The 27,010-nt window shown below is 44.0% G+C and overlaps 1 protein-coding gene across 6 annotated transcripts in view; it reads right to left on the bottom strand.

Annotated features, from left to right (window-relative positions):
- The window catches only part of NF2 (neurofibromin 2), a 76,238-nt gene that overhangs the window by 20,685 nt on the left and 28,543 nt on the right, over window positions 1-27,010 (bottom strand). For 5 of the 6 annotated variants that reach the window (XM_032883358.1, XM_032883359.1, XM_032883354.1 and 2 more), the window contains 8 exons: window positions 26,431-26,553; window positions 24,300-24,383; window positions 15,487-15,555; window positions 14,591-14,673; window positions 12,657-12,732; window positions 8,205-8,339; window positions 5,136-5,210; window positions 2,067-2,180 (listed from right to left, as the gene is read on the bottom strand). In XM_032883358.1, the coding sequence (XP_032739249.1) occupies window positions 2,067-2,180; window positions 5,136-5,210; window positions 8,205-8,339; window positions 12,657-12,732; window positions 14,591-14,673; window positions 15,487-15,555; window positions 24,300-24,383; window positions 26,431-26,553 (759 nt within the window). The remainder of the gene's footprint in view (window positions 1-2,066; window positions 2,181-5,135; window positions 5,211-8,204; window positions 8,340-12,656; window positions 12,733-14,590; window positions 14,674-15,486; window positions 15,556-24,299; window positions 24,384-26,430; window positions 26,554-27,010) is intronic. The other variant, XM_032883357.1, reaches the window with a different exon arrangement.

Below are 27,010 nucleotides of genomic sequence, written 5' to 3'. Positions count from 1 at the left end.
CCCTGTTGCTCCTGCCGCTGACCCACGGAGAAGACGGAATGGTTCTACAGGAGACATCGGGAGTTCACACAGTGTGTGTCACGGTGGGGAAGCTGCAATGCCACCATACAGGGGCCCAGCCTCACGCAGAGGCAGCTCCTGGCCAGGACTGCAACAGGAGGGAGCCGAGCAGGGAACACAGCAACCTCCCCCAACCTCGTCCTTAAGGCACCAGTACAAAGCCACTACCGCCTCCCATGCCTTCTGGATCACTGTATTAATTGGGCCACATGCAGAGCTTAATAAGGGGAACAAGCACAGGACAAGTGCTATTCTCTGCGATCGCAGGGTATTAACTGAGTTCAGAAAGCAGAAGCCAGAAGTGACCACAGCACTATTTTCTTCCTTAAATAGAGCACATTTAATTACTTCTTGCTTCAATCTTCTCCCAAACACAAGATTTTTAAGACTGCTGCCTTTTCTAAACACTGAGCCAAAAAAAGGGCATTGGGCCTCAAAGGAATAATGCAAAGACAGCAATAAAATACTGTAAATTCTTCTCCAATTTTCCACTTGCAGATCAGTAAAAAGTTTGGCCAATTTTTTTTTTCCTAATTTCCACTGCATTATAATTTCCATTAGGTAGATTACTGTACCTCCATTATTCTCCACTTGAAAAAATCCCAGGAAACCACCTTCTGTTCCCAGCACTGCACTTTCCCTGAGACCGCCACCCACTAATAAGGGGCCTCCTGCCTGCAAGGTCGTTTCGGTCCGCAAAGGCTTTCAGGGGCAATGGTCCTCTGATCTGAGACCGAGAAGACGTACCATTAGCTCCACTGGGCAGATGGGAAAACTGAGGTCTGGGAAGTAAGTCATTTAGTAATGTCACATACTAAGTTTCCCATCTGGCTCCAAGGTCTGTGTCTATTCCACTGGGCCATAAAGCCCTCAGCCTGTGGCTGCCAGATGCCAGGGACATGTCTCGTGTTCTACAAGCAGTGCAGGCCAGGGCCGTGTGCATTCTATTCTCTGCCAACAGCTCCAAGGCTGTTGCACTCATTGCCGTTTTCAGATCTCTCACTTCTAAGCTTTGCTCGTCTGAAAAGAGGTCAAAGAAGGCCCTTCTTGAAGTTGCCACCTAGACCCGTGCTGGCTCAGGAGTATTTCTTTGTCCAAGAAAACCCACTCTACCACCGCGGCCCCCAAAGCAGCCCAAACAGTCTGTCGTCTCACAGAGCAAAGGGATGGAACGCTGAAGGCATGCTGGCTCAAACTGGGTATTTCGTTCCAAATCTCAGGGCAGGGAGCCAACCTCACCGGAGTCCCCACATCAGAGAGCTGCACACAGACTAATGATTACACCTCTGAGCCTGCAAGTCCTGAGGGCAGCTGACTGCAGCTGCTTCTACTCTGTCCAGGAGTTGGTCCAAAACCACAGTGGATATTCTCGGCAGCGAGGCTCAGATTAGTTGTGTGGATTTCGGTGAGTCGACATGATTTGTGAGTAGAAAACAATGATGCAGACTGTCCAGTCTGCTGATAAGCACTCCCAGCACCTCCCACCATGGGCAACATGCCGCCTGGGCTGACCTGTGGCAGGGAAGTGGGGCCGGAGTCTAATTAGCATTCCCTCAGCAAGCACGAGACGCTGCTGTGCATTCTATCACCATCTAATTAGAAAAGGACAAGGCTGGGCAAAGGAGACAGGCAGGCAGAAAGAAAGCAAGCTACCTAGGTGGACAGACTATGAGTGGATGGATGGATGGATGGATGGACGGACGGACGGACAGATGGATGGACACAGGCTTGCCTATCCCTTCCCAAGCCTGCATTAATCACACTTCACTTACTTAAGTGGGGAAATACTAGAAATGTTTCTTTTACATATGCTGTCAGAGTTTATTCCTCATTTCGGAGCAGACACCCCATCGGCTGGGCATCAGCCAGTGAAGATCCAACAGAGCTAAAATGAGAGAAGGTGTACCTATGGCTGAACGACACCTGTCAGCCCATGACTGCTGCTCACCTCCCAGGCTAAGACCACGAAGCAGCGACAACGGTGGTTCAGACACGGTCTTGCTCACCTGCTTTCTAGCCTTCTCCTCCCTGGCCTGGGCTTTCATCTGCTGAACTTCCAAAGAATCGGCCTTCCTTCTCCTCATAAAAAGGTCATGGTTCCCGATACAGAGCTGGAGAATCTGTGGTTGGAAGCAGTGGCAATGTTAAAGCCAGAAGTTTACTTCACTGCCTACCAGCTCACTAGCCCTATGGCGTCTTGGTTTCGGGGTTCTTGGGGTCAGCAGGAAACCTGAGAAATAAAGCACGGAGTGAAACAGTGAGGCCCTCCCTACTAACGGCCTCCAGGGCTCTCTGCTCTGGAGACAGGCAAAACGGAGGTGCCTTAAGGATGCCACGGGGGCAAAAATCACAAGTGAGGAGAGGAACAGATGACACTTCTGCATGTCTTCTGGCTGTATCTCATTCTCCTAAGATGTAGCTCTGCAGAGGAGGGAGGGTAGGAAAGTTCATTCAACAGATTGGGCTGGGACAACAAGTGATTCACGTGGAGAAAAAGAAGCTGGGCCCCTCTCTTACACAAAAAACAGAAGGATTAAACATTTATTTATTTTTATTTTTTTAAAAGATTTTATTTATTTATTTGACAGAGAGAGACACAGCGAGAGAGGGAACACAAGCAGAGGAAGGGGAGAGGGAGAAGCAGGCTTCCCTCTAAGCAGGGAGCCCGATGCGGGGTTCAATCCCAGGACCTCGGGATCACAACCTGAGCCGAAGGCAGACGCTTAATGACTGAGCCATCCAGGCGCCCCGGATTAAAGATTTATATATTTATTTATTAAGATTTTATTTATTTATTTGACAGAGATCACAGGTAGGCAGAGAGGCATGCAGAGAGAGAGGGGAAAGCAGGCTCCCTGCTGAGCAGAGAGCCCTATGCAGGCTCAATCCCAGGACCCTGGGATCATGACCTGAGCTGAAGTCAGAGGCTTAACCCACTGAGCCACCCAGGTGCCCCGGATTAAAGATTTAAACGTGAAGACTAAACCCTTGAAATTTTTTAAGAGAATGTAGAAGAGGGGCGCCTGGGTGGCTCAGCGGGTTAAAGCCTCTGCCTTCGGCTCAGGTCATGATCCCGGGGTCCTGGGATCAAGCCCAGCATTGGGCTCTCTGCTCAGAGAGCCTGCTTCCCCCCCCCTCTCTCTGCCTGCCTCTCTGCCTATTTGTGATCTCTGTCTGTCAAATAAATAAATAAAATCTTTAAAAAAAAAGAGAATGTAGAAGATTATCTTTATGATCATAGGATAAAAAAAGATGTCAAACAAGACACAAACAGTACAAAGGATTAAGGAAAAGATGTATATATTTGTCTATATTAAAATCAAACATTCTTTGTTAAGACATTTAAAAAGGTGGGAAAACAAGCCACAGGCTGGGAGAAGATATAACCAATAAAGAGTACAAACATCCCGGAAAATGATGACGGAAGGGCATGAAACAAGTGCTTGACGAAAAAGACAATGAGCTCGGGGAGGACATGTGTTGTAATGAGCACTGGGTATTATATACAAGACTGATGAATCACAGACCTGTACCCCTGAAACAAATATATGTTAATTATTATAGACAAATTACATGTTAATTATTAAATTTAAATTTAAAAAAAGACAATAAGCTTGACCAAAAAATATACAAAAAGATGTTCAACTTCATTAGTAAATAGATAGATGCACCTTAACTTGCACTGAGATAATATTTCATATGCACAAGAGTGACAAAAAATTTTAAAGGCTGATAATATAAGCACGGAAGATTCAAAAAAGGAAGTTGCACCCACTGCATGGGATCTGCCAATTAATTCACCTTCTTTGGAAAACAACATGGTATAATCTTGAATTTGGACATACACTACAGCCTTGCATCGGTACTCCTAAGCAGATACTCTCTAGAGAAACTATTGCAGGAGGCAGGTACAAGAATGTTTGCAACAGCCTGGTTAAAATAGCAGAGAAGTAAAAAGCAATTATTCATGAATAGAAGAATGACAAATACACACACACACACACACACACACACACACACACACACATATATCCATAAAAGGAATACTATATAGCAATGAAAATAAAGGGATCGTATCTTAAAGCATCAACAGAGATACACCTCAGAAAATAATAATGCATGCAAAAAGGTGACAGAAGAACACAGACAGTTGATAGCACTTGGTATATTTCAAAAGTTCACAAAACTTAACAGTATATTCATTTTGCTATATATGAAGTCAAGTTCTGAGGAAAAGCAAGGGAATAATAGGCGCACAGCTTAGAATGGTGATCACCCTTGGGGAGGTGGGTGGGGGAAGCCATGGGGATGCTAACATGAGGGGTTCTAACAGTACTGGAAGTGTGTTGTTTCTAAAAGCTGGGTAGTGGGTACGTAGATGTTCATTTTTGCCCCTTTTTACACCTAATACGCATACTTATCCTTTTATATGTATAAAGTACCTCCATAAAAATAATTTTTAAAAATTTCACATCATGGGCACCTGAGTGGCTCAGTTGTTAAGTGTCTGCCTTCGGCTCAGGTCATAATCCCAGAGTCCTGGGATCGAGGCCCGCATCAGGCTCCCTGCTCAGCAGGAAGCCTGCTTCTCCTTCTCCCACTCCCCCTGCTTGTATTCCCTCTCTCACAGTCTCTGTCAAATAAATAAATAAAATCTTTTTAAAAAAAATTCCATATCACAAAATCTAGGTTTGACTCGTTAGGTTAAGCTAAAAGGAAGAGTCTTTCAAGGTCTACTGGAAAAGCGTGTAGCAGGTGAGGTATCCTTCTACACTTCCCTCGAGGTTACTCTGATACTCTCTCAAAAAAGGTACTCAGGGGGCACCTGGGTGGTTCAGTCGTTAAGCGTCTGCCTTCGGCTCAGGTCATGATCCCAGCGTCCTGGGATCAAGCCCCACATTGGGTTCTCGGCTCGGCTGGAAGCCTGCTTCTCGCTCTCCCACTCCCCCTGCACTGTCTCTCTCTGTCAAACAAATAAATAAAAAATCTTAAAAAAAAAAAAAAAAAAGCACTCAGAAAAAGCTATCTCAGAAAAACTACAGTTATCAGTAACAAAAACCGGGATCTCAACTTACCAGCTTATTAACACGAAGCTTTGAGGAGTTAAATTTGAAGACATCGATTTTCTTATCCAATGGCTTAATAGTAAACTGAAAGAAGGAAGCAGAAAACAGTTTCAGTCTCACAGCCTAGAGTGTGAGCACCAACTGGGAAATTCCACAAAAGCAGCAACCAAGCTGGCAAAGATCCAGCACAGGGCTGTTCTGCCTTGTCCTGGCTTCCTGGTGCCTGGGCACTAAACCATGGTAAATCACAAGTGGCTGAGGGTGCCAAGTCTGGGGCTGTGGAAGTCCAGGATCCTGGAAGGTGTGCTGTCAGCACCATCTTAGGCTTAGGAACCTGAAACGCCAGCCTTCAGTGGGCCCCACTGTGAGGCCAACAAATGGGAAGCCTATTGCAAAGCCACAGGCCCAGTTCTGCCTTCAGGAAGCTCACCACCTAGCTGGAACCAGACTAATGACAGTCAGTTACTTGAGAAATTACATCATCTATTAGTGCCTCATTGGGAAGCACAAATCACAAATGTCATGGGGGTTCAGCGTCAACCTACCATAAGTAGGAGGGAAACTTCAGCTGGTCAGACACAAAGAGTATGAGAGGGAAGTTAAAAGGTCGGAAGGAGGGCCATTCAGGACAGGGCAAGCAACAGAAATGAGGGGGAGATAAGGAAATGAGCTGTGTGTGTGTGTATGTGAGAGAGAGAGAGAGAGAGAGAGAGACGTTATTAGCTCTCTGATGACTATGCTGTCATGGGCTCAGACTGGGAGGAAGGCAGGTAGGCTGGGGTTTGATGGGGCAGCACATAGGTCATCACTCCGGGTTCTGAACATGGGGATTCTCAGCTGAAAGCTATTAATAAAAGGAATAAAGTGTGAAGAACAGACTGTGGTAGAAGAGGGAAACTGGTCCTGAAATCAAAGGGGAGAGAAAGTTGAGTAAGGACAGAGTGGTAGCCAAGTAGATCCCAGGACCAGACTGCTAGGCACAGAAGCATACGAAGAGCAAATGGCAACTGCTGTTCTCAACCATTCCTGCTCAGACCAGTCGGATCCTCGCTTGCAAAGACGCACTGAAAAAAATGAGTACCTATTCCCAAGAAAGATGTGCTAAGCAGATAAATACGTCTGTGGAGATAAATTCTTGGGTATGTCTTTCGCATGTTTATTTTGTCCGAGGAGGAGTCAGCACACCAAGGAAAATGATCCTTCGGTTAAGCTTTTGGTCAAGCCAACTTGGAAGCACTATTGCTTTCGTGTAGGTTATTTGTAAATTTCGTGAGCTTATTTTTGGCTTTGAAGTCAAACCCCAGAGCTGTCAGTGGGAAACCACAAGTAGTGGGGAAACCACAGGCTATGTGCTGGGTCGGGACGTGCACAAAGAATCAATGGATCACTTAAAATAAACCAACATTTCTGTTTTGGCAGCACAGCTGTCATGCATAACTACTAAGACTACTTCCTATTATGTCAAGTCAGCTTGAGGTCCTCTTACTGCCTGAGTTATTGACATGATGGAACATGATGGCACCCTGTCCCTGGAGAGGGTATATTAGGGTTTATTGTGTCAGGCCGTACTAGGGGAGACTTGAAGCCTTGGATTCTGTGAAAAATGAGTGTCTTGGGAGCCTTTAGCACACGAATGCGTGGATATGCAGTAAACAGACTTTATGAAATTAGAGATGAAAAACTACCACGCCATAGCATACCTACTGCTTTAAGTCATGGGGATCGTTCAACTGAAGTACTTTAAAAAAGAAATATCTAAGTGCTGCTCTTCTGGGCTAGTTACAGAAAATTCGAGAGCCAGCATGTTTTGAATTAAGCAGCTCGATCTGTCTCATCAAGCATGGCCGAGGAGATCTCAACCACATTACTGGAAACGAGGAGCCTGGGGTTCCCTTTCTCGAGTTGCTATTAGGGAAGGGAAAACAGGAAATCTGTTCCGGTGGGGGCTCCACACAAGCCGTCACCGTTCCTCACTCCACACTTGGCTTCCCAGCTCTGCGGGCGCCAATACGTCACTGAGCACCATCCGGGCCCACTGCCTTCTGCCCAGTTCCCTGTGTTCTCAGGACTCATGCTCTGCACCCTCCCCCACCAAAGCCCCCCACCCCACCCCGGGGCCAGGACTTCAGGGAACATGGAGCTCAGCCCCTGCTAGTCCCCTCACAGATCACAGCTTGCCTGATTCCTCCACAGCTCCGCTCCCTGATACAGCACAGATACCCCAAACCCGGCCCCTAATCTTGCTGCATGTTTTTGGGAGAAGGAATCAGAGTTGGGGTGAGAGCACCCGTGAGTGGTAAAACAGAAACGTACTGGGTCACCATCACCTGCACCATCAGTCAGGGCCTTGCTTGACTCTAACGTCCCTGAGGGCTGAGACTGGATTTCCTACATCTTTGTTACAAAACCTAACACAAAGCAGATGCTTGATAATTCCCTGAAAATTAACAAAGAACAAACGAGTGAAGAAATGAACATAAGATGACAGTGTTTGGGAAAGGTCACCATTCTGCACTGAAATATCTGACTTCTAACTTAGCATGTTCAGCCAAGTTATTCGAACTGAATTATTCTCAGATTTTCACAAGTAGTTCTGATAGCCTTATTTGTATCATTGCTGTGACACACAGAGACAGACAGGTGGATAGATAGATAGATAGATAGATAAGATAGATAGACAACCCCACATGTATCAAGCACTGGATACTGAGAGAGGACTTAACGTCCCCCACATTTAAATATACACAGCGAATTTCTCACTAGAAATAGCAAGGCAAGTAACAAGAAAAAGTTACTTTCTGGTTTGTTCACTATTCTTTGGAGGTTCTTCTGGACAAGCTGAGCTCCCCAGCCTCTTGTTAGTCAGCAGGAGGGGTTTAGCGATGCCATTTGAATAAAGGATGCTGATACCGTTCTCTAAACAGAAAAGAACAACCCAAACCCAAAGCCTGGGGATTAAAGGATTTTACTGGTAACAAGGAGCAGTCTGGCTGGGGACCGCTACAGCGAGGAGGAGAGACGGGGAAAGCCCGAGAGTGGCACTGCTGGCGGCGGGTCTGCATGTGAAGCACGTCCTACCTCCTTGTCGCTGTACGAGATGTTTCGGATTTCATTCCACGGGAAGGAGATCTTGGGGGTCAGCCTGTTCTCAGGGTCATAGATGTGAAGCCCCAGAGCATCCACTCCAAGCAGCAACTCGGTCCCCTTTTTATTCTGTAGATTCAATCAACAGCAGCGACCGTCAGCTTCAGCGGAAGTCTGAGATTTTATTCAACTTCCCAAAGAACCTGGCACATACTATTATATGTGACAAGTTCCAACAGGTCCCAACAGAAGTCACAGCTGCTGTGTAACCCAGGGGGCCTCCAGCTTCCTGAACTGGGGCAGGCAGAGACAAAATACCATTCTCATGACTCGTGTCCCGGAGAGGGATCACAGGGGGGCTTCTGTCACCGGCTCGATGGCTTTAGTCGTAGCCACCTAAGCACTGTTACCTCCAATTAAACACAGTGGTCGTCCCCCGCCCCCTTATCTGTGGTTTGGCTTTCTACGGTTTCGGTTACAAGGTCTGGAGGCAGATGATTCTCCTTCTGAGTTACTGTCAGGTCAGTAGTAGCTTAATGCTACACTGTAACACCTAAATCAGTCACCTCACTTCATCTCATCATGTAGACACTTTATCATCTCACATCATCCTAAGAAGGGTGAGTAGTACAGTAAGATGTTTTAAGAGAGAGAGAACGCGGGACGCCTGGGTGGCTCAGTTGGTTGGACGACTGCCTTCGGCTCAGGTCATGATCCTGGAGTCCCGGGATCGAGTCCTGCATCGGGCTCCCAGCTCCACGGGGAGTCTGCTTCTCTCTCTGACCTTCTCCTTGCTCATGCTTTCTCTCACTGTCTCTCTCTCAAATAAATAAATAAAATCTTAAAAAAAAAAAAAAAGAGGGGCGCCTGGGTGGCTCAGTGGGTTAAGCCGCTGCCTTCGGCTCAGGTCGTGGTCTCAGGGTCCTGGGATCGAGCCCCGCATCGGGCTCTCTGCTCAGCAGGGAGCCTGCTTCCTCCTCTCTCTCTGCCTGCCTCTCTGCCTGCTTGTGATCTCTCTCTGTCAAATAAATAAATAAAAAAAATCTTTAAAAAAAAAAAAAAAAAAGAGAGAGAGAGAGAACGCGTTCGCATAACTTTTATTAGAGTACACTGTCATAACTGTTTTTTATTGTTATTGTTAATTTCTTACATTGTGCCTAATTTATAAATTAAACTTATCACAGGTATGCATATATAAGAAAAAAAGCCATAGTATATATAGGGTTTGGTACTATTCACAGTTTCAGGCATCTGCGGGAGAGACTATTATAACCAGGTTATCATAGATGTAGAATAAAGACCTGTAGGATTGAATCTCTCTTACAGTAAAAGAAAATGTAGTTGTACTACCAGAAAGAATTTTTTTTTTTTTTTTAAGTAGGCTCTATGCCCAAAGTGGAGCCCAACATGGGGCTTGAGCTCATGACCCTGAGATCAAGAGTCGGATGTCTAACCAACTGAGCCACCTAGGTGCCCCACCAGAAAGAAAGCTGGGATCAAAGTGCTGGGATCAAATGGTTCTATGTTAAAATGTATTCTCAGTGTGATAAAGCAAATATAGTAAAATGTTAATTAAAGAACTTATAAGTGGGTATATATGGGTATTCACTGTAGAATTCAACTTTCTTATATGTTTGAAATTATTTATAATAGGATGTTGGAAAAAAATATACCAAAATGAATTGTATATAAATGATACCTTGGGGTGCCTGAGTGGCTCAGTCAGTTAAGCATCCGACCCTTGGTTTTGGCTCAGCTCATCATCTCAGGGTCCTGGGATGAAGCCACAGGTAGGGCTCTGTGCTCAGTGGGGGGAGTCTGCTTGAGATTCTCTCCCTCTCCCTCTCCCTCTGCTCCTCCCACCATGCTCTCTCTCTAATAAATAAATACATCTTTAAAAAATAAATTATACCTCAATAAAACTCTATGAAAATTTAACTGCTGGCACATACATTGGTTGGCAGTCAGGGTAGACAGAGGACGAGTGCCCTTCACCCTCAGGTCACTGACCCAGCTGTGGGCCTGGAGGCTACCTCCTCAGGCTGGAGGCCCAGTCACCTACTCTGTGTAGTGTGTCCCTTGTGTCGTGGTGGAAGGAAGCTCCCTGCACAAGGACCTAAAGCGCTTGACCTGTTGCTGACAACTAGGACATTGAACCAGTTTCAAGGACAGCAAAACAGGTCTGCAAACCAAGAAGGTGCTCAGACTGTGATGAGAAGGACCAATCGAAGAGCAGGGGTCAGGTGGACAAGTGAGTGCTCCAAGATATATCTTTTAGTCGTTCTAACACTCCTCAATTCAGGCGCTCTTACCAAACACTAAAAGAGATTCCTCTTAGTCTGCAAAGCTCTTAAAAGTACTGCATTTACATAAGTGAGGCTTTGTACTTTTAAGTGCTACAGTACATTTTGGAAAAGGAGAGATTTCATTATGTTTGTGCCTGGTTCAAATTATTTAAAAAAAAAAGGGTTCTACCCTTCGATTCCTATCATGACCCCCAACCCTTCTACAGAATAAACAGAGAGGCAAGGCTCAAGCAGTCTCTTCAATTGTTTTAAGCACTTAAGTTCCTTAGTTGATGTGAAATCACAGGAACTCGAACACCAAAGATACTAAAATATCTATCGGCTGTGTCTACTATGTAACACAAAACACACACACAATTGTGTATTTTAGTCTGACTGCTGTAGAAATATTTCCTAATACACTGTTTTTTAAGGGCTGTAAAACACTACTTTTCTAAAATCTAGATGGTGGACATATGGGCCAAGAGGAGTTATGTTGTCAAAACCACAGAAATGTGTTAAACTAGCCTGCCCTTAAATAAACCAGACAATTAGCAAATAGAAATTAGTAAAACTTAAGAAAATAACCTTTTGCATTATTATCGAAAATCTTTTAGGCACTTGTTTACTATGTGAAATAACAAAATTTGCCAGTGTAATTTTATACAAACTAATCCGTTTTTTAAAAGTCTGTATTTAGAAAACAAATTAGGGGCACCTGGGTGGCTCAGTGGGTTAAAGCCTCTGCCTTTGGCTCGGGTCATGATCCCGGGGTCCTGGGATCAAGCCCCATGTCAGGCTCTCTGCTCAGCAGGGAGCCTGCTTCCTCCTCTCTCTCTGCCTGCCTCTCTGCCTACTTGTGATCACTGTCTGTTGAATAAACAAATAAATAAATCTTTAAAAAAAAAAACCACACAAATCAGGTAGAAAGCTATTATTTAAAATGTATTACAGTTTACTCAAATTTCATACAAAATCTTTTTTAAAGATTTTATTTATTCGACAGAGAGAGCACAAGCAGGAGGAGCAGCAGGCAGAGGGAGAAGCAGGCTCCCGACTGAGCAGGGAGCCCAATAGAGGGCTCAATCCCAGGACTCTGGGATCATGACTTAAGCTGAAGGCAGAAGCTTAACCCGCTTTGCCACCCAGGTGCCCCTCATACAAAAGTTTTGCAACCTAAAAAAGGTAAGCAAACCATAACTATGGTAAGAAAGGTGGACCACAGGGGCACCTGGGTGGCTCAGCTGGTTAAGCATCTGACTTCTGATTTTGGCTCAGGTCATGATCTCTGGGTCCTGAGATCAAGGACCAACCCCACCCCACCCCAACTCCCCGCACCATGTCTCTGCATTGGTCATGGAGTCTGCTTAAGATTCTCTCTCCCTCTCCCACCCACCTCCCCACCCTAAAAAAAAGAAGTAAAAAAGGAAGGAAAGAAGGAAGGAAGGAAGGAAGGAAGGAAGGAAGGAAGGAAGGAAGGAAGGGTGGGGAGGGAAGCAGGCCAGCCACTGTGGGCCACTGTAACATCTACTTATCTGCAGTCTGGAACCAGCAAAGGAATGGCTGAGCCAATGGCCTGAATTCCTTTAGAGGGAGCTTATAGGTCCTGCATTTAGCAGCAGAACCTTGGGAGAAAGATGCTGAAGGGGCCCACCCAGCCAGGACTGAAAACTGAAGCCTCTGGTACAGAAGCAGTGGGTTCCCAGAGGACAGTGGGACTATTAAGGGTCGGAATAGAAAACCAATTAGCCTGCTAGTGAGAAGGAGAGTCCCACCCACAAATCAGTAATCTATAAAAGCAGCTTTACTCTCCTTGTGCTCTGGAGGAAGAAAGCATTTACAGGTGCTCCCTGTGGGCCAGATCTCACAGAGCCAGAAATAATCAAACATTACACTCAGAGCATTCAAACAGGTTTCTGCTGAGCACCGGACCAGGCCCAAGTCCCCCTGGGGGCTCAACCGACACTTAATTATCAAGGATCTAATTAAAGTCCAAAAATAGAAAATGAGGCTGTAAGACCCTCTCCCCTTCCTCTTCTCTTGTCCTCCACTGAACCATTAAAGAGTGTCACTCTGGAATAAGGAAATAACCCACTTTAGCTGTCTGCCTCTGATTCAGTCTCTGTTTCTACACAGGGAACTCCAAGGGGCTTCAACACACCCGGATTGCAAAGTAGTTCACACCGTACATCTCCAGGTCCTGCGCTATCTTCAAATATTCCATTTCAGCTTCGTCCCTGAGAGAAGAACGAAAGACAGTGTCACCAGAGCTAAGTGAGAAAACAGAGGGCGGGTGCACGCCAACCTGCACGCTGGAACACGCCAGCCAGGGCAGACACCAACACGGCTCTTCCGAGCCCTGAGTCTATGAAATACACTGAGGTCAAGCAGAATTTCCCATCCCCATAAAAGCCAGAGAACAGATTCATTACAGCGTCTCTTGGCTTCAATTTCACGCTTTGCCCTTGGTAAATAATGACACCCGGCTCAAGGATTCAAGAAAAGCACGTGGTGTTATGTTCTTCCCTCAAATGGATTTGTACATGCAGATATGATTTAAGTTGTTGCTTTATCTGATCGTGAACTTTCTTCACCTAGGTTTTGGTATTGAAACAATTCTCTCTGCAGGCTACCTGAGAGCTACCTTCCTGATTTCATTTCTTAGAGTGTTGTCAGAGGTCAGGCCAAGAGCTATCTGGGCTGTAAAACTCAAGCCACGTCACCTACTTGTAAGCTGTGAGTCAAATTTAAAGTAAGCTCTTAAAGCAGCAATGACTTGCAGAAAACTCCCAGATAGATACGCTCTTGAAATATTTTAACTGGATCTCCTGATGACCTTGCCTCTTCCCTTTCTCCAGTCTCAAAATGCTCTCAAATGAATTTTTTAAAAATTCAACCTGAGAGAATACAGTGTTGGCAAGCATGTGGAGCAACTAGAAATCACACACACTGCTGATGTAAATTGGTACAATTACTCTGAAAAGCTGTTTGCTGCTATTTATAAGAGCAAAAACCAAGAGACAGCCCGACACCTTCAAGGTCCATCAACAGTGGAGTGGACAATTCATGCTTTAATATAGTGGAGTTCTGCACAGCAATGAAAATGAGCATTTCACTGCTGTTACATACTACAAACCCGAACCTCACAATATGATGAGTAAAAGAAGTGAGACACAAAAAATAGAGGCTGTCCCTCCGGCATTCACGTAAAGCTTAAAATAGGTACCACTACTCTGTGGAGTTAGGGATCAGAAGAGTGGTTAGCTTTGGGGAGGAAGGATGTGGAGTTATGGCTGGTGGCGGGGGGTGTCATATGCTATCTTGTCACCTGAAGTTACACAGTGTTTTCACTTCGTGATAATTCACTGAGTGGTATGTTTATGTATTGTCCACTTTTCCCTATACATACTAGGAAGTTGATTTGAAGAAGAGGAAAGTATTTTAAAGGCTAATGAAAAGATGATCAATTCCTTCAGTGATCAGGGAAATGCTACCAAATACTTAAGATATATTATCTCATCTTTTAGATTACAAAAATTAGATTTATAAAAATGAGTGTTGGGAAGAGAAACGGGGGAGGAGGGAAGACACGCACATACACTGCTGGTAGGCAGGTAGATAGGTACGACCTTTACCAAGGGCGATTTAGTGGTACCTGTCAACACAAAATGCTCACATCCTTTGACTCAGCAAGTCTTGTAAAGAATATATCCTCAGAACTACTCATCTAATTATATAACAATAGTAGACTGTATACTGCAGGAAGCAAAAATCTATAGCTATTGCAAATGTCATCAGTAGAGGAACAGACACAAAAGCTATGGGATATCCATACACTCTAATTCTTAACATGAAACTGAGTCACCAGTGGAAGCAGTGGGGCTGTACATCTGGACAGGCTGTGCTCCTGGCTATCTTACACCATATGCGCTAGAGGGAAGACACACACAAAACTGAAGGCCAGCTCTCCCTTTTCCTTCTAACTACCTCGGGTGCTGCCTTTTGTTCAACAAGCATGTCCTAATTTTGTAGTTCTTTGGAGGAAAAAAAAAAAAGCCCATATGGAACTGTAAACCGATAATGCAACAGCCTCACCTGGCTCGTCCTCGGTGCTCTGCGTACCAGGCTGTAATTCTCTCCTCCCACATTTCTGGAGTCATTTGATACAGATTTATTACCTACCAAAAAATAGAGCAAAATAACCCACACACAAAAAAGTTTGGGTATTGTTTGCCATTTTTATAATTATGCATCATTTTTACAGAACAGCAAAGCTATTTATTACAAAGCCACATACAGGAAGAGCCAGTCACATTGCAGGGATGGGCATGTAAACAAGCGCCATTCAATTTGAGTCACAACTTAGAAGGGTGCACCCTTCCTCGGGCCTAGGTGCACCCCTCACCCAGCTGAGGCCCCTCTTTCCCGGGCTGCATGTCCCAGAGGGAGGAGCTCAGCCAAGCGGAGTGTGCTGCTGCCTCCTCCCATGCTGCTGCCTCCTCCCGCAGGAAAGCCATCAAAGGACCAGGGAAAGTCAGGGAAAGGTGAGAAGCAGGGCTTCACTACACAAGACAGATGAGTGGGGCTATAAAATCGGGAGGAGTCAAAGGGTGGGAAGGCCTGCTTCTGTGGCTAATGAACAAGATGAACAGCACCAAGGATTAAAAACTACAATATCCCCCAATTCATCTTAGCCCCCCTGCCCCTCTGCAAACAGCTCAGCTCTCTGGGCGGAAGGCAAGCTGCTGCACTCTTCCCCAGGAATCACATTCAAGGCCCTGCTAGCTCTGGCAACCGCAAACGGACTCCATGAACCTTTGCTTTTTAATATTCTGAACAGAGGCTCTACATTCTTTACTCAAGACTGATTACAAAATATTTATTTAAATGATTTCGCCGTGTACTTCCAATATTCCTTCAAGTCCCTCAGTTAGCTTTTTCATAGACCACATCTCTGCTGTGTTTTCCCAAACAGGGGATTGATTTCTTACCCTTTTTGGAAGCAATTCCTCTTGGGCCAAAAATCCACGCTTATGAACAGAGGGGTCGTAGTCACCGTACTGGAAGAAGAAAGGGAGGGCAAGCGATTGAGATTCTAGAGACAACTGCCATTTCTGAAAAGAGCTTGACTATGTCTTATCCCCTCCTGGCTTGGGGAGCAACTCCGTTCCAATTCAGTTCCGATGACAAATCAAGATTTCAACCTTGCTATTTTGTTATCCTTGAATGAAAATACAAAGCTGATTATATCTATGAACAGAGTTGCATAATCCCATGAGGGATGGATGGTGATGTGCTTATGTGACATTTGTATGGAAATGTAGCTGTTTTCTAACCCACAAAGAAAGCAGTCACTGCCAAAACATTAGCTTTTGAAAGGAAATAACAAAACACAACTGTGAAAGTTGTAATTAGCAATGTGTGATAAGAGTCTTACCTACAAATCCTTCTAAGTGGCTGGTAATTGGAGCCAATTCTAGGTTGGGAGTTGGTAATAACGCAGGCAATAGTTTTAATACCTTTCATTCAGGCTCTGAAAAGTGCTTTGGAGAAATCTGATGCCAACGTTGTCATTCCCATTGTAAAGACAAAGAAACGAGTCAAAGGTTTAAGGAGTCAAAGGTTAACTGATTTTCCCAAAGCTACAGAGCAAGTCACTACCGGGGCCAGAAATGGGCCCTGTATTTGAAGGTACCCACCATTTAGGGATAATAACTTGGAAATTCGCTTTCTGATTTAAGAAAAAATATCCCTCTCTTTCCGAGAAAACTTAAGTCTGACCAGGAAATAATAAAAAAATGAAGGCATCTTTAGCTCTTTTTTTTTCAGAGAGAGAGAGTGTGCATGAGCTTGCAGTGAGGAGGCGGGGAGCAGGGAATCTTAGGCAGACTCCATACCCAGCACTGAGCCCAACACCGAGCTCAGTCTCACAACCCTGAGACCATGACCAGAGCCAAAATCAAGAGTCAGACACTTAACTGACTTAGCTTCCCAGGCGCCCCCTAAAATAAAGCCATTTTTTTGAAGAAATTATAAACATATAAATGTAAAATCAAAGCTTATCTCTTGGGATAGAACAATGTTTATCAGCAACTTTAAACTGTGCCTCATTCCCATACAGTGCTAAAAAAGCACTGTAAATTTAATGTTTTTTAAGAATCTATGGGGGGGCGCCTGGGCGGCTCAGTGGGTTAAGCCTCTGCCTTCGGCTTGGGTCATGATCCCAGGATCCTGGGATCGAGCCCCGCATTGGGCTCTCTGCTTGGCGGAGAGCCTGCTTCCCCCCCCCCTTCTCTGCCTGCCTCTCTGCCTACTTGTGATCTGTCAAGTAAATAAATAAAATCTTAAAAAACAACAACAACAAAAAAGAATCTGTGCGGGGGGAGGCGCCTGGGTGGCTCAGTGGGTTAAGCCTCTGCCTTCGGCTGGGGTTGTGATCTCGGGGTCCTGGGATCGAGCCCTGCATTGGGCTCTCTGCTCCTCGGGGAGACTGCTTCCTCCTCTCTCTCTGCCTGCCTCTCTGACTACTTGTGATCTCTGTCTGTCAAATAAATAAATAAAAATCTTAAAAAACAAAAAAAGAATCTCATCATTATCTTTCAAATAGCAGAACTGTACCACATCATTTTTTGTGTTAAACCAATTAATTTACCAAACTTAAATATTTAAAATATGCCAGTTTCTGTACCCCTGTCTAGGCACGTCATTTAAAAAAACCTGAAGGAACCTGGCCTCTCTTGATCTCCCAAAGGCCTGAGGGATGTGATGAGTTAAGTAACTAGATGGAGTTTTAAGGGCACTCTCTCGGGACAGAGCTGCAGGACACAGGTAGGAGCCTGACTCTGGAGGCAGGCTTCGAAAGGTTCAGTCCCAGCTTTTCCACTTATCAGCTGGGACCTTGGAAACTTTTGTGTCTCGGTTTTCTCATCTGTTAAGGGGGATAATAACAGTATTTGTCTTATAGGACTTTGGGGGATTAAATGAAATAATACCGATTATTAAATTAAAATTGTGAAAATATGCTTGACACACAACACTCAATACAACCTGATATCAAAAGACAAAAACTCAGATTGTATTACCTCTGAGTCTGTTTCCTCATCCGTCACATAAGAGCGTCAGTCTTAGCGGATTTTGAATGGGGAGCTGCTCTGGTATCCCTCTGAGGCCTTGAGTAAGGATTCCTCTCTCTCAACTTCAGCTTTCTCATCTGGAAAGCCAGGGTCATAAGCATGGCTGCCTCGTAAGAGGGTGATGAGGATGAAGATGATCTGGAGAAGCATTTTCCATACTGCCTGGCTCACGTAAATGTACTAGCATTATCTTCTGCATTATTTATGACATTGGTCACTGTTTGCCTCTTTGATTTCTGAAGGGGTAAGATGCTAATGCAAGCCCTTGTTAGTTGCATTTGCAAACCTCTTAAAGGTGCTGACCAAACTCTAAATGCAGAAGTAAGCAGATATGCAAAGTTAAAGTTGTAAATTCAGGTTTCAAAGGCTTACGAGATTAACGACCCACATTATCATACTGAGCTCCCAGCTACTTCAGTGATCAAATGTTGCACATCTGAGCAATGCAGAGGCAGCAAAGACCCTGCTTAAAGAACTTCTGCCACTGGACTAACTCCACTTAAAACTTTAAACCCTCCTTGATGCTTGTGTCTGCTCTCAAATGTCTCTTTAAAAAACAAAAGAAGGAGAAAACCCTTAAGTGGTGGCAAGTGGTTAATATAAAAGAAAGTCATAACACTCCATAGACAGAGACGGCTGTTCCTCATCCTTGCTGTACAGATACAGTCTGATAACATAACCAGGAGTGAATTTATTTATTTTTTATTTATTTTTATTTCTTAAAATATTTTATTTATTTATTTGACAGAGAGAGACACAGTAAGAGAGGGAACACAAGCGGAGGACTGGGAGAGGAAGAAGCAGACTCCCTGCTGAGCAGGGAGCCCAACGTGGGGCTCGATCCCAGAACCCTGGGATCATGACCTGAGTGGAAGGCAGACATGACTGTGCCACCCAGGTACCCCATAACCAGGAGTGAATTTACTTTGAAACTAATGAAGTTTGGATTTGAGGTCTCTGCACCTGTGTGGGCTTGACCCTAATTTTATATTCACAATTTGGTATTCTTGCATTGAAAAGAAGACCCCTAAGTTATATCAATGTCAGGCCCCACAAAACCTGGATCCACCCCTGATATAAACCAACTGAATTTAAATTCAAGAAGGGAGTTCACCATTTAAAGGACTCTTGAAGTCAATTCTTAGGTTAAACAGATGCTCTTTCTGGTTATGAAATACTATCCTCTGCCAAATACGTGGAATATCAGACCAAATGCTCTGAACAGGATTTCAGAAATCTTTTAAGATTTGATCAATACATACGCAGAGTAAATTGTTAGATTCCTACCCACGCACCTGTCTACTAAATTCCAGGTGGATTAAAGATCCAAACCTAGAAATGAAAATCCATAAAAATACCAGAACAAAATACAGGGCATGTGTATAACAACGGCTGGTGAAACCATTCTAAAATCACTCAAAACACAAAAATATTGACACATCTGATACGTGTAAGAAAAGACAAAAGGTTAACACCCATACTATATGGCACTCCTATAAATCAATTAGAAAAAGATAAACAATACAGTATAAAAATGGGCAAGCTGTAAACACTTGATGCACAGAGGAAAGAAATACAGTCACCAGTAAATCTGTGAAAAGATTCTCAGCCCACACGGTTATCAGGAAATACTTTAAAAAAAAAAACAACAAACTCTTTTTCTGTCAGATTAGCAACAATTTTGAAAGACTGATAGTATCCACTGTTGATGAGGATGCAGAAAAACAGGTATTCTCACATGCTGTTGTTAAAGGTTAAATTAGGACAAAACTTTCTGAGGACAATTTGGCCATACATATTTAATGTTTTTTATTCTGATAAATACACAAAACTCACCATTTTAAGCAAACAATTCAGTGCGTTTTAGGATATTCAAAATGTTGTACAACCATCACCACTCTAATTACAGAATATTTCTATCATGCCAAAAAGAAATCCCATACCCATTAGCAGTTAAGTCCTGATTTCCTCCTCCTTCCAGCCCCTAGCAACCAGTAAATCTACTTTCTGTCTCTATGGATTTGCCTGTTCTGGACATTTTATAGAAGTGGAATCACACAATAGGCACCTTTTGTGTCTGGTTTCTTTCATTTGGCATTATTTAAATTTTAAAGGTTCTTATCCTTCGGCCCAGTTATGCCATTTCTTGGTATTCATCCTAGAGAAAGACTGTTCATATGTGCCCAAAGAGGCATATGCAAAGATGTTCGCTTCATTCATTTAAATAATAGGAAGAAAAACAAACCTACATATCTACCAATAAAGAGACATTTAAGTAATCCAGTCCCTCCTTTTCAGGAAATATTGTTCAGTAGTTTAAAAAAGAAGTGGGACGATCTCTTTTGATAGTTTTCAGTAAAAATGACAGCTGTATGGGAGTTCCTCTAGAGTAGCCAGAGGAACAAGAACCAGAGCTAGAAGTGGGATTTCAGGGACTCGGAGATGGGGTATCCCCTCTTCTGATGGGTTCTTACTGCATCCATCGCTCTACAGAGGTCATGCCAGTTCATAGTCCTTTTCCAGCAGCACACGAACTCAAACACTGCTCTTCTATTTACAAATCCTTGTCAACCTTATGGGTTTGAAATGGTATGTTAGTCTTGCTTTTAATTTTTCTTTTTCTTGAGTACCAGTGAGATTGAACATCTTTTTGTATTTACTGACAATTCTCATGTTCTCTTCTATAATGTCCCTGTTATGCATGCCCTTTGTACCCACTTTTTTTGCTGTCTTTTTCTCATATACTCAAGAGTTCCTTATATTCAGGGATATAGCCACAATTCTGCTGGTAGAAATCAACCTTAAGTGGAGAAAGCTTTTGCACATGTACACAAGGACTCATATAAAAAGATTTTCATTAAAGCACTGTTTATGATAGGAGGAAAAAGGAGGAACTAAACCTACCTCTTCCTTAAAGGGGGGATGGACCAGTAAATTAGGTTTACTCATCAATGTCCACCACATAACAATTAAGATCAACGTACATCTACACATACAACATAATACATCTCAAAATCAATGTCGAGTGGGGAAAAAATATCAATGTCTAAAAGCACAAGCCAAAAAAGGGGGGAGGGATATGCAAAGTATAGCACCATTTATATTCAACTTTTACATCCTGGATATTTTCAAGTTAGTCTCCTCCCATCCAACTGAACAATGCCTGAGATGTGACCCCAGAACCTCTTACCAGTTCGACCACCATATAGCCTTCTAACAGGTCTCCCTGCTTCCAAACCTGCCTCACTCCAATCTGTCCTTCACAGAGCCACCAAAGGGTCTGTCTAAAATATGAACCCTTCACTGGCTCTGTACCACCCACATGATCAAGTTAAGACCTGTTCATAAGACTTTATGATCTGGCCCCTTATAGACCTCTCCAGCCTCAACTCTTGCCACTCTTCACCTATACTTTACATATACCCAACTTTTTTTTTTTTTTTAAGATTTTATTTATTTATTTGACAGAAAGAGATCACAAGTAGGCAGAGAAGCAGGCAGAGAGAGAGGGGGAAGCAGACTCCCTGCTGAGCAGATAGCCTGTTGCGGGGCTTGATCCCAGGTCCCTGAGAGGATGACCTGAGCCAAAGGCAGAGGTTTAACCCACTGATCCCTGCAGGTGCCCCTATACCCAACTTCTTAATTGCCTTTTGGCACTCTGTCCCTAACTGGCATCAAAGAGTACCAAGAAACACTAAGCCTCTTTTCCCACCATTCATTTCTCTCTCTGAACCCTAGGAGTCTATAGGCTAGTGCTACATAGAACTCTCTCCCAAAGTCATTTTTTTTTTAAGATTTTATTTATTTATTTGACAGAGAGAGAGAGATCACAAGTAGGCAGAGAGGCAGGCAGAGAGAGAGAGGGGGAAGCAGGCTCCCTGCTGAGCAGACAGCCCGATGTGGGGCTCGATCCCAGGACCCCGAGATCATGACCTAAGCTGAAGGCAGAGGCTTAACCCACTGAGCCACCCAGGTGCCCCCAAAGTCATTTTTAATAAGAAAACATTTCAAACACCAAAATCCAACAGGTGGCTTAAAATATTGCAAGATGGTTTGCTGTGTCATGTCACTGGACCCAAAAAAACCCCCCAAAAAACAAAAACCAAAAAACCCAACAAAACCCAGCTCAGACATTTGATTCAAACATTCAAACATAACTCAAACTCTAACCAAGAAATACGGTTCTTGTTAACTGAACCATGTGATTAATATTTGTATTTATACTTTGAGGGTAATTGTTTCTTTATGCCTTGGAATTAGCTGTGTCTGTATCATTTGAACAGCTGAAATACTGTAATGAATACATTTGTGCATAATTACATTCCATGTGTTAATGAGCCCGATTCCCTTTCCGCAACCACACTTCTAAAGTTCCTTTCTGTTTCAGAAAGGTTGTGGAAGAAAACAAACTGAATATGATGGAAGGAAACCAGTATGGTTTGCTGAAAAGTTTGGACTTATGTGACCCTATAAATGAATCTGGAATTTGGTACGAGGCAGTGCGTGCTTCCCAGAGACCTCCCTCACACGCTACACAGGGAGGCAAGAGCCGAGTGCTGAGTTAGGCAACCCAGATGTTAGGGTTCTCATCCTGGCTCCACTCTCACGTTCCATTCTGCTTCAAATCTTGTCCATCAAGAAGTGGGCTATAAATTCCATTAAAAAGGAATTAACATAAAGTATTATGACATTAGACAAATTACTAATCCTTTCTGAGCCTTCAATTCCTCATCTGTAAAACGGGCATAATAGTCTCAAGCTGCGGCCCATGGAAAAGACTACGCTGAGTACCGCACAAAATACTCATGTGTAACACTCTGTAAAACTGTAAAACATTACAGGTGTGTCAGATCGTATTAATACTGTAATCAGAGGCAACTTTGTAATATTAACCAACAGTCCTAGAAACCGGAAGCAAGCTATAATAATCTTTTGCTTACTTGAAGCCATAGATTACCTTTATTTATAAGATCCTGAAAATTTACACCGGAAAAAACAGTTAGAACATCCTCCTCCATATGAACCACATATGCTGTCTGTGAATCACTTTCATCTCTAAATTAGTCGGATCCAAATTAGTAGGGCTTTCCTACAGTGAAATCTGTTTAAGCAAACATCTGCTGGTTCCCTGAAAAGTTTTTTTTTTCCTACAGGTGGCCTTTGAATTTGTGGCCCAAAATCCATGCAAAGGAAATGTAGCCTTTGAGGCTGAAGCCCTTCAAAGAGAGGTAATGTCCTTGAGAGTTTGGGTCTCCTCTCAGCTGGGGAGAAAGCGTGCTAAAAAGGAACTCGGTTCTGGGCCAGGAAGTGCTTGGATTTGATTTGAGTGACAATGACTGCTTCATCACTGTCAGGGCAATACTGATTGAAAGGACACATTTTTCCTGTTATTAATATTCTTAATCAAAGCATAAAAGGAAGCATATGTTTTAGTTGAATCAAGGCCCATTTTCTGTTTTTTCAATTACTCATTTTTCTGGGCAGCAGAAGAGGGGAGGCACAAAACACAATCCCAAAGCCATGAATTCTGCCCTTAGCTTTACCCAAGATTGTCCAAATGACCTTGGGCAAATTGCTAAGAGCAGATACTCGCTTTTGTGTCTGTATCTGTGACAGAGTCAACAATCCCTCCTCAGGCCTGATGAATACTCAGCAAATATTAGACGAGTCATCAAATCATTGAATTGATTCTGGTGTTTCTGTTAGTCTAACCAGCATGAACAGACTCTTTCCCCCACCCCCAAATGACAGGCCAGTCATTTCCTGGCTTTGATCTGAAATTTTATTAAGCTACACTAAAGAAGTGGGCTAAGAAGTTAAGAGTGTCTTACTAATTTTTATAACGCCCCAGGGAAATGGCTTTGTGGACACCTCTAACAAAAAAGGAAAATAAAAATGGAAAAGATTATGCAAAATCACAAAAGTAATGAAAGTGCCCCAATTCTGGGGACCTTTCCTTATGCTGCTGTGGGAGGCAGGAAGCAGCAGAACCAAATACACGGGGTACCTGAGGGATGTGAAGCGCCCCTGACTGACCCTGCAGTTGGTCTTTTTTTTTTTTAAACTTTATTTTTTATTTACTTTTTTTTTTTTTTTTGGAGTTGGCTTTATGAAAACAGAGGATAAAACACAAGAGCGGTGTGATCCTTCACCACAACTCCCAATCCGTGGTGACTTCTTCTCTGTGAATGACACCCCGGCAGCACCACTGGGCTCAGGGCATCAAGGGGCCTGCCGTACCCAGCCAGGCAAGCGTGCCCGTCAGGGACCGATGAAGGAGGGCATTCTCTAGGCATTAGGGTGGTTCCCGCATACAGGGTGGCTGGTCCTCAAAAGATGAGTTTGGGGCCTTTCTGACCTAAAGGCTATAGTGGGGCCCGAACTGGAGACCATAAGTTCATTTTCCCTGGTTAATAAAAAGTCCTGTGACTATAATTAATCACATGTGCATAATGAGATTACACGGACAGACAACTCCCCAGAATTCTCACAAGATTACACAGAATCTGGGACAGGGATAATGGTTTCCCCCAACCCACAAGTCCTAAACCTCTCCCTCCCGGGGAAAGTTTCTCTGAAGCCTAGAAAACCCAAAGAAACAAAAGACGGCAGTGATTCCCATGACACACATTAATGCCAAGGAGGGAGGCACTTGCCTTTTTCGAGCCTACCTTGGCCTGGACGGCGTAAGAAGCCAGGAGCACAGAAGCCTCGGGAGGGCAGTAGATCTTTTCATCTAAAATCTGCTTCTTTACCTAAAAGGGGCAACAAGGGAGACATGACTCTGTGTGCGCGGAAGTGAGCTGTGCATGCTGGTCACGGCAGATGGCTGCAGGGTGTTCTAACGAGGGCTGCCAACCCAGCCTGTTAATGATTTTCTGACAAAGGGTACAATTTTTTTTATTGCTGCAGACAGGTTGGGAGTTCAGGGACTGAGAAGTTATTGGTAAGATGACTATGCGTAAGAAAAACCCTTATCTCTTCTGTTCCTGATCAAATGCTGAAGAGGAAAAACACTTTTCCGTGGTTAAAACAGAGACTGATCTCCAGACTATGACAGAGGGGAGCTATAAATTCGGGAAGTGTGAGGAGCAGCTCTGGTGGAGATTGTGGCCTCGGCCCCTGCTGAGCGCACACAGGAGGAAATGGAGTCTACTTTAAAGTCTTAACATAAGAGAAAAGTCAGCAAGGCCACTGAGTTATGACTGCACGGGGGGAAAAAGTCTATCACATTCAAAATGCCTGCTCTAAGGAAAAAGGAAGCAATAAAGTTTGATTGATTAAACTTTTAAGTACATGTGAGGTCCAGGAAATATAATTCTTAAGCTATAATGTCGAATTAACATATCTTATTGCATTTAACTTCTTAGAATGGGGCAGCGTGTGATTTTCCAGACACGGAGGCAATGAGAGCCTCACCAAGTGGGGGCACAGTGAAATAAACACAACAGGAAAGCCAACTTCCTTGTCACAGATGTCAAGAGTCACCAGATTCCTAAGAGTAGTAAATTTTGCCTTGCTCAGCCACGAAAACACTCCAGTTCTTCAGTATGAGGGAAAATTAAGCCAAAGTCACATGCGGGATGGGCACTGCTTCTAAGGAAGCACTAATAAGAAAACCATCTCTGTAATGCTAGCGTGTTCTGGGGCCTAGGAGATCATTATGTGGTTTTAGTCAAAGCAGTGCAAGTTTCTAACCCCTTGGTTTCTTTTCAAAGGGGGAAAAAATCCACACTACAGAAAAACTGCAAGGGTATCCCTTTGAAGGAAAATGTCAGGGACAGGGATGCATGCATATATGTGTGTATATGTAAATATATATGCACTTGTGCTTTTTTTTTGCAAAATAAATTATTTGGGGGTTTTACTACCTTTAACTTAATATTTACTGGACGTAACAATCTGAGGCTCAAACTAATTATACGAGGACTCTGTGACAACACACATACATCCACTTTGGGAAATCACGTAACTAACGCCCCGGGCAGTCTTCTCTGTTACTGACAGCAGGCACCTTTGGACACATGGGCAGCTCCAGCATCAATCACTACCCATGAAACCGGGGCAGCGCTCTGATCAAGCAGGAAGAACACCAGCAAAACTGACAGGGTTTTCATCCTCCCACTAACCCCCACTCACTGTGCCCCCAACGGCCAACTAGCAGTCTTTGAACCCACAATTACAGAGCTCCGCCTTTCTTCAATTCGGTTGAGCAGTTACTTCTGGAATGCCCACTGGGCACTCGGTGAGCCTTGCCTGTAAGGGGCTTACACTCTAAACAAGGAGCGGGAGAAGAATAAGACATTTATAGACAATGGGCAGCATGAAGCACACACAGTGTTTGAAGTTCTACCATGTGTGGGATTAGCCACATGGAGTTAAACTCCAACTTATTGGCATTGTGAAGTCCTGTCTCAATGACAGGAGATTTCAAACTTTCAGAAGAACTACTTTTTCTAAGACCCTCTCTTTGGACTTCCTTTGTCACTCCTAGGTAGTTTCCACTCAGTGACAAGAAAAGAGAATCCATCCTCAAAGAGGCTTCTGGTCAGGTACCCCTTCGTATGTCACCACGGTTTTGCCATCTCCTCGGACACCCATCCACATCACTCGAGCTTAGCTCTAGCCTGAAGACTCTTCCCCCTCACTACGGAACCAAACGGACTGACTTCCCAGAGGCAGAACATCTTCACACCGCAAAGGCGTCTGTGGTCAACTCTGAGGGGGCCATCCAGGCTGCCCTGGTGACCAGGCCTGGGGGAGTTCTTGCAGAATAAGCAGGACTAGCGTGCACTTGTGTACCTGCAAGAAGAAGAGATGCTGCGTGATCTCCTGAACCAGCTCCTCCTCTGCATTCTCAGGATAAAATTTGGCCAGGAAGTGAAAAGTGACCGGTTCTTCCTTTGAAACATCATGATCCAGTACCTGCGCGGTTACAGAGCGAAGGAAGAACAAGCTATGTTGGCACCTGTTCCTCCCCTGCCACCACCAAAGAGCCTTTTGCAGGGAGCATATAAATATTTTTCCCTCTCTAAATTCATCACATTTCCCAAAGGTTATGATCTTACGGTTTGAACCATTCACAAAGCCATCTATAACAAGGGGGAATGTTCACCTCCCATGGTGTTTCTGAACCAAATTAATCAATATCCCCGAGGGGTGAGTGTAACTGAGATTATTAAGGCACAGATGTTCTCAAGGCCACAGAGATAGTTAAAAACTAGAAATTTTTAGCTCAAAGGTACTGGGCACTATCTTTTAAAGTAGGATGAAGGGTTTTTTAATTTTCTAAACTCGTGGAATCTTCCTTTTTTTTTTTCTTGCTGCCAACCCCCAATGTTTAGGTCCATATTGGGAGGGAGCTTAGAGATGATGGACTTTA

The sequence above is a fragment of the Lontra canadensis genome, unplaced genomic scaffold (genome assembly GCF_010015895.1).
Source record: "Lontra canadensis isolate GAN:19392208 unplaced genomic scaffold, GSC_riverotter_1.0 scaffold87, whole genome shotgun sequence".
Lineage (NCBI taxonomy): Eukaryota > Metazoa > Chordata > Mammalia > Carnivora > Mustelidae > Lontra > Lontra canadensis.
The sequence above is the reverse complement of the archived record's forward strand: the minus strand, read 5'-3'. Positions and strand labels throughout refer to the sequence as shown.